We start from the raw sequence: 7,814 nt of genomic DNA, 5'->3' as shown, positions 1-7,814 counted from the left end.
CCATGGTAGGCCAAATTTCCACTGCCTGGTTTCATGGTTTTGTCTGTGCAAGCCCTGCAGGATCATAAGGCTGACATATTGCACCATAGTCTGGTGCAAAGGGAAGGACCCAGCAACTCCTTGCTTTGCATACTGGGACCATCTGATAAAATTCCATTGACTTCTGTGGGATGTAAACGTGGGTTTATTATGCCAGTAAAACAATGGGATTGTACAAGCGCCACTGGAGACATACTTGGATGACAATGAAATGTTCAAGTACTACAGAGGACTAAACTGATTTGAAGAACACTTACTTTTGATGACAACATAGGGAAAGTATCCAGCTGGTTAGCCAGACATCAGGTTGAATTTGCACCACTGACGGGCAAGAAAATCCCTTAACTTACGAGTTAAACTTGTGAGCATATTTGACCTAAGGGTACTGAGAAGTTACTGAGAAAAAAATGGAAAATCTCTTAATTTAGTCAGTGTTCAAATCAGAACTATTTTTAAGACCACATTATACCTGCTGAAGATAGCTCTTAGCGTGTACATGTATTTTTCATCCATCTAGCAGTAAAAATACCAGCAACACATTTAATTTTATGTAATTTTGTAAGCATTAAAAGTGGACTAGCATCGATTTTTCTAGCTTTATTTATGCTTGTCAGCCATGTTTGCATTTGTCCATTTTAATTAGCTCTGGACTGCCACACCCGTAATATGGTGAGGCATTGTCAAGTACGATGAACTTTACTTTACCCCAGTGGAATACTAGATGCACATCTATATTTTATTCAGTTGGACCTGATGGATAAATACATTTCTACTATGACATTCTTAGGCATTCAGGAATTCAAGATTTCCAAGTATGAATTAATACAGTCAATGAGTTAATCTCTTATTTTGAAGTTTGCATTAAGAATAAATTGCAGTTGATTTATTTTCTCACTTGGCTATTGCAGACTGTGCTTCTTCCACTTTAAATATGTTCCTATATATGTATGAAAAATATAAGCAGGAAATTCTTCCTTTTTGTTAGAAACAATTAATACTTCTCTTTCTTAGAGGAAATAAGTGTCTTTGTAAAATCTCTGAACCAGAAGACCAATTTAGTAAATCTGCTGCCTGCAACTAATTTTACTTTTTTGATGTGATTTCACTGGATAGTTTCTCCTTTTCTGCACTCTACCCTCCTTGTAATTTAAAGAACAGGGTGGTATCTCTTTAAATAGTATAGCTATTTTAGAGATTGCCAGGCTTATAGCATAGGTCTTGCACTTGGTGAGCTCATTTGCCTCCCATCTCGTACCTCCCCCCAATGGCTGTATCATGCGTATCTGATGCACAAAGTGGCTTTTCTCCCACTCTCTGACCTCAAACACCAGATTTGCTTGATCTGTGACCCACCAGCTAGCTATTTCTGGGGACAGAGGCTGAAGATACTGCACTGTGGCTAGGGACTATATTGCTTAGAAGGAACTGTACGCTGCTAGCAGGTACAGATCCTGGTGTCATGATTACCTCCCTTCTTTCTATGGGCTTTCATGTCATCAGTTTATAAGGGCACCCTCAGCACATTGCTGATACACAGAATTACGAGTGCAGGAGATTTTCTTGACATTTAGGGAACGCTCCTGCTGGCACTTCACCGTAGCTGTGTAGATCCTTCGTATTTTTGTTGTCACATGAAGAGCACAGAGCATACCATCCCTACTATTCAAGAAGAAAAGCTCTCCTGGCCTGGGACTTAGGAGTAGTGTTTGGCACAATGAGACCGTGACTTTTCCAGAGACCGCTGCCGTTATGACAGTAAATACAGTAGCAAATAATAATAGTGGCAGATATATTCCACTCTTAGAAATGTGTGACTGGCATACTGGAGATACCAAGTTACATTTGGATTCTAAAAATGCAATGCTGGAGACGATTATGTAAAAATACGTATAGGTTGCTAAGTCTTGTTATTGGCTAAATTAAACCTACCAATACAGCTATAATCATGCAAAGCTAAAACTTACTTTGATTTTTAATTAACCCAAGTTTTCCATATTCTTATTTCCCTTGCTGTCTTCTGCCAAAGGTGGAAATTTTTCTTTCCCACTTACAAACTGGAGTACTGGCCCCACAGATACAATCCTGCTCCCATGGTCTGTGTTTAAGAAGTCATTTGCCTTAGATCAGCAGCCTGACTTTCCAAAGATGGCAAGCAGCTCAGCTACCATGTTAGAAATATACCTGGAAAAGTGTTCAGCAGTATTTTTAGAAATGCTAGGTAGCAGAAGTAAGTAATCTGTGGATTGTTTGCACCATTTTAACAGATCTCTCATCGAAGCCCATAATGGAACAAAACCTGCCTTTCTGGGGTCGGAGCTTTTGTTGCAGCATTGATTAGCAGCAGCTTAGAACGTGCGTTTCAGTGAAGTATACAGCAGATCATGCAAATTATTACCGTTACTAAAAACACCAAAAGCCATTGCCAGAGACGCAGACCCCACTGTGCCGGGCACTGTAATAACTCAAAATAAAAAGACTGTGTCTGTCTTACTCCACCCTACCCAATTCTGCCTCCCCTAGCAGTGAGATTGCTAAGTGTAGGTGGCACATCGTAGCCAAGAGAGATGATGTCCTACTCACTCTCTTCAGATACAAGCGCCACCAATGCTGCTATTTCTTTTTTTTTTTCCCTTTGAAAGGCCCATTGCAGGAATTATGTGGAATGTGTCCCTTTTGTGATCTGTGACCACCTGGGAAAAGCTTCTCCGGAATAAAGCACCATGGAAAAGCATTTAGGTTTCCATAGTAACTGCATTTACCTATTTACCCTGTATCCAAAATTGTACAGTACGTCTGCACCTCCTTATCAGCTCCACTTGAGGTAGCAGAGTACAGCTAGGGTCAGGGCTTCAGCTATCGGTGCACCAGCAGTTTAATGTAACAGCCGTAGGGCTCCAGTACGCCAACATTACACCTCTGACCACATCCAGAGGGCATGGCAAGCCAGTCTGGGACAGGCGTCCAATTTTGATTTTGAACACATCGGGGAGTCTGTCTTGCCGGATTTCTGAGACAAATCTGGGTGTGTGTCAGGCTGGCAGCACATCCACTATAAACAGTTCAGGTTACACCCCCTCTACCTCTGTATAGCTCGCAATTATATAATCGTGTGCCCACATTTCTAGGAAAGCCTGTGAGCCTGTAAAAATCCTGTATAGAAATGCATCTAATATTTAAACATCCTAAAATATTCTCTTTCTGCTTATACCTCATCGCAGTATTTGGTTTTGAAATAACTGCTTAAATTTTTTTAATTGGAAGAAAATCTTCACTACTTTTTTGGGTTTTTTTCAAAGAACATGAAATAACAAATAAGGTCAAATCCAGGCACTATGAAGACAAAACTCCCACTGAAGTGACTAAACTTCCACAGAAGTCAATAGCAATTTTACATGGAAAGGGACTTCAGGACCTGTCCCACTGCAATGAAGGGCCTGATCTGACGGGTTCTGAGCTCACAGTCGATGGGAGTTGCAAATGGGCAGCTTTATATGGGGATCAGGCCCCAGGACTGCAGAAAAGAAACAAGAATAGTTGTTGCAATGCTCAAATCCCTACTGTAATGTTAATTAAAGTATAATAAAGATCACACACGTTCTGTCACCGAAAGCTTCAGCATGTAATTATTCAAAGTAGCACTGACAACAGATAGCCTTGCAAAATACTAAGTAGATACACTTTGAAAAAAATTAAACATGCACTATCTTTCAAATTGCTAAAAAGTCTTATATTTTGTCATCTAATGAATCTTCTCTTGCTGTTTCTTATAAAATTAATACTGAGACCTTTTCTATAATATTTATGGTTACATATACATTTCATAACAAAAATTGTATCATATAAATATTTCTCACAGAAGCTGCAGAGATGGTGTGAGCAAAAAACTCCCTTCTGGGATTTTAGTAAAAGCAGATCTCACAAAGGATCTGGAAAGAAGAAAAGAACAACCTTATATTAATGTAGTCTCATATATTCGTGGTTATAATACTGATCTGGTCATCACAGAGAAATTTATTTATATAAGTAAAAAAAAAACAAACCAAAAAAAAAGAATGTTACAGGTTTCACGTAGTATAGAAGAAGGTATAAAATGGGATATGTGCACATACACAGACAGACAGACAGATGAAAGAGATGTAAAAATCAGGATTCAAGGATGCAGCACAATTTTAACACATTAGCTGATGATTCTGAATGCTGGAGGTACTCCCTGCAGCAAGCATCCTTCTGTATGCACTGAAAACACCACACATCCTAGTTAATTTTAAATCATAAATTAAATAACCAAATGCTTACAGCCCTTACAGTGAGATAACATCAGGCGGAACGCTGCGAGGAATAGATCTGGCATTTTCACATAAAGCATTATCTTTGGTACAAGTACACCAGGCAGGACATTTTGGCTTCACTGGTTTCTTCCCTTCAGTCAGCAAAAGCACAGATAAAAGGCATAAGAAATAAGCAATTCTTCTACAGGGTCTGCTGGCATTTCCCATTCTTTTGATCCGCTCTCGTTCCAGCCAGTTGAAAGAATATCCCAAAACATGAACAGGGGTTCTTTATTCAGCCATTGGATGTCTTTCTGGAAGTCCAGGTCAATATTTGTCTCTGCTTTCCCAACCCTTTTCTTTCTCTTTCACTCTGTTTTTGTAGACAGAAACCTGCAGCTGATCTGTATGTTTCCACTCACTCAGGCAACGTACTGCTCAGAGAAGAGACCTGCGAGGTGCTGTAAGATGGGGAAAATCCAACCGGCTGAAGGGAAAAAAAAAAAAAAAAAGAAAAAAAAAAAAAAGACTTGCATCACCACAAAAACACTGAGCGCAACACAGCATTAGATTGCAAAGTGATGTAACTGAGAAATACACTGCTTTCTGTTTTCACAGGGAGGCCCTTTCCCTGTTACCAAAAATAGTACAGCATTATGTTTTGCTGGTGGGTGGGTGAGTGGGTGTGGGGTGGAGTGTATGTGTGTGTGGGGAGAAATCAGTCATCTCTTACTGGATCCCTACAACCTAGTGAACCTTTGAGAATTATGCTTCGCATATTGCAAGCAGCAGAACTAACGGCAGTATCCACAGGAAAATGAAATCGAGTGAAACCATCAAAAGCATTGCTGCAAAAGCTGTTAGATTAATTTTTATCCTTAGCCCTTATTACACATATTTGTACCACTGAAAAACAAAACAAGCTGCCACACATGGAAAATATTACAATGTATGAGAGAATGCCTACAACTGTCATTCCTAAACAAAATATTTTCTCATGCAAAATAGAACCCAACTGCTTTGTGTTTGGTTTTTTTTAGAAAAAGAACGATTCTTATTTGTTACATGTTTTCTGATCTGGTTAAATAAAGTGAATCAAGCACTGTTCAAAATGGACAACATTAATTAAGAGTTCAAGTTAAACAATTTATTTGCTTGCAGACTAGTTTGGTCATTTTAGATGGAAAAAAGAAAATTGTTATTTAAACACCAGCTATGTTAAACCTGTAGTTACGAATGGACCTTCTTTGAAAAGTGACAGGGTAGGGACAGATCTTGATGGTAATAATGAATCTTTACAATACTGCCTGGAGGCTGCAATTGAAATTAGTGCTAGGTGCAGTATGAATACTCTGTAAGAAACAGTCCTCAGCCTGAAGACTTTACAGTAAACTACATTAAATATTTTATAGGGAACTTAAGCAGTACATAAGTGTTATTATATAAAGAACAGTAAGACAAAACTAATGAATGCTAAATAGCTGTAAAGCCATATGGGATGATTTTATTTTTTCCGATATAGGATTGTTATTAGAAGAGTTCTGCAAACTTTAATAGGTCTTGACAGTTCCCCGTCAGACTGGCAGCGCTGTTTGCGTTACACAGATCACAAAGTCTACTAGGGTCGACCCGACGGTATGGCAGTTTAATACAGTCATGCTCACTATTGGCTCCTTCACGTAGGTGCTGTCTCCTCACCAGGAGACACCTGTAAGCCAGAAGATCTCCCTTCACTGCCGGTTACTCCTCCTTTGATTCCACATGGCCACCTGGCTCTGGCCCATTGCTCCTGCTCTACAGGCCATGAAATCTCAAGACCAACACCAGGCCATGTGTGTCTTCCTCAGGAACGACACCAGCAAGGCCCACCGCATACCCAGATATGGGTGCCCAGTGGGAATTTCAGATGCTACGCATGGAAGATGGCAAAGGTGGACAACAGCCTGCAAAACTGCAAGAAACTCGGCGTGCGGGCACTAGGCAGGACCCCAACATCACTGAGTCCTTGCCTGGGCGGTGGCTGAGGTCTGTCTCCCTGGATTGAGAGGAGTCCAGCAGAGCTCACACCCGGTGGTGGGACTGCATCCTCTGAGGGATTGGGGATGGCGAGAAATGGCCAGAAAGCTTTCAGAGGCAGAGGACTGCCACCGAAGGCCCTGCTGGGAGAGGGCTCCGGTGCCTGTGCATTGGCATGCTCCCCACCTGGCACCCGTGCCTGTGGAAAAGGGCAGCTTGCGCTTTCTCAGCTCCCTCGCTCTCTGCGGTGTGTTTTTTTTAAAGCTCTTTATTAATTTAAGTGCGGGCCCATGTTTTTGCTCATAAGGAAATCTTCCCTGTCAGCAGTCTCTCCTGAAGCAGGATTGACTTCAACTAGGAATGACACAGAGCTGCGTTATTTCTGAATCCTTCCACCTTCTGTAGGAAAATGGTACAGAATTACAGTAACCAAAGCACTGAAATCATTATAAAGCAAATGTTGATGCCTTCCCCTGGGTATAAAGGTTACTTCTTGCTCTGGAAATGATCTAATTGTACGACTGAGAAGGGAGCTGGATTTGTGGGACTTGCATAAGTAGGGTACACTATCTTCTCCCCTCTGAGATGTCCAAAAGCACAGACTTTGGTGAGGTGAGAACAGAAAATTCTCTAACTTTTTGCTGAAAGAGAAGAGGCCTGTTGTTGTTTGTTTGTTTATTCCTGGCAAAGCTACCCATTGCCATGGCAATATTTTGCCATTGATGGTGTAACCCCATGTTTCATTTCCTTCAGCTCATTCACTGAAATCCACCATTAATTACTTAGGCATTTCTTTTTAGTTAATACTCCAGCCATATTGTGAACCTCCTGAAAACTTTGCAGCGTAGCGGTTTTGCAGTAACAAAAGCACATTCTGCAGCAGGGCAGTAACGTGACTCCGGTTTTGTCCGTGCAGAGAACCGTCTGGAAGTTAGTCTTCTATTCCAAACTACATGCCAAAACAACCGCTTTTCCCAAAATTGCAAATATTATGAATATTTATAACAGCTCTGTCAAAAGAGAGGCATAAATCACATTTTCCAGGGCCCTTTCATGCCAAGCTCAGTATCTTGTTTCTTGCCATGTAGTAGTTCAAAAACAAATTGGTTCGTGGATTTTCAGTGGCATAGCTGCTCTCCAGTCATTGCAACATTTGGCTCACCCTTTACCTATGCCACCACTGTTTGTTTTCTGGCTAACGGAGCGGGCGATTGCCTGCTGCGCCCACATCCGAGCGCCTGCCTCTAGGTGATCGAGAGCTTGTTTTTGCTGGCGTTTCAGGTGCCGATCGGGCACAATGCGATTCAAAATTTATTTAGTTTTCTTTCAGCGGGAGGGCTCGCGTTACTCGCTCTGCTTCCCGTCGTTCGACAACATTTTAGCTGAAAAACCTCCACCTTGCCGTGCAACGGAGGTGCTCGCCGGCCATGTTCCAGTACGGGCAGGGATGTACTGTGCTTCGGGCTGCCGCTGCGGCCGCGCTTCGGTACC

General features: G+C 41.5%; 2 protein-coding genes across 2 annotated transcripts in view; one reads left to right on the top strand and one right to left on the bottom strand.

The window, feature by feature from the left end:
- Window positions 1-4,796, bottom strand: part of LGI1 (leucine-rich, glioma inactivated 1) — a 12,838-nt gene extending 8,042 nt beyond the window's left edge. The window contains exons 1-2 of the mRNA XM_009334809.1: window positions 4,345-4,796; window positions 3,894-3,965 (exon numbers count right to left, since the gene is read on the bottom strand). Of these exons, the coding sequence (XP_009333084.1) occupies window positions 3,894-3,965; window positions 4,345-4,535 (263 nt within the window). The 5' untranslated portion in view covers window positions 4,536-4,796. The remainder of the gene's footprint in view (window positions 1-3,893; window positions 3,966-4,344) is intronic.
- Window positions 4,797-6,409: 1,613 nt separating this feature from the next.
- FRA10AC1 (fragile site, folic acid type, rare, fra(10)(q23.3) or fra(10)(q24.2) candidate 1) overlaps window positions 6,410-7,814 on the top strand; it is a 45,008-nt gene continuing 43,603 nt past the window's right edge. Inside the window, exons 1-2 of the mRNA XM_009334815.1 lie at window positions 6,410-6,570; window positions 7,605-7,809. Coding sequence (XP_009333090.1) covers window positions 6,410-6,570; window positions 7,605-7,809 — 366 coding nt within the window. The remainder of the gene's footprint in view (window positions 6,571-7,604; window positions 7,810-7,814) is intronic.

The sequence above is a fragment of the Pygoscelis adeliae genome, unplaced genomic scaffold (assembly GCF_000699105.1).
Source record: "Pygoscelis adeliae isolate BGI_AS28 unplaced genomic scaffold, ASM69910v1 Scaffold632, whole genome shotgun sequence".
Taxonomy (NCBI): Eukaryota; Metazoa; Chordata; class Aves; order Sphenisciformes; family Spheniscidae; genus Pygoscelis; species Pygoscelis adeliae.
This window is presented reverse-complemented; position numbering and strand designations above follow the sequence as displayed.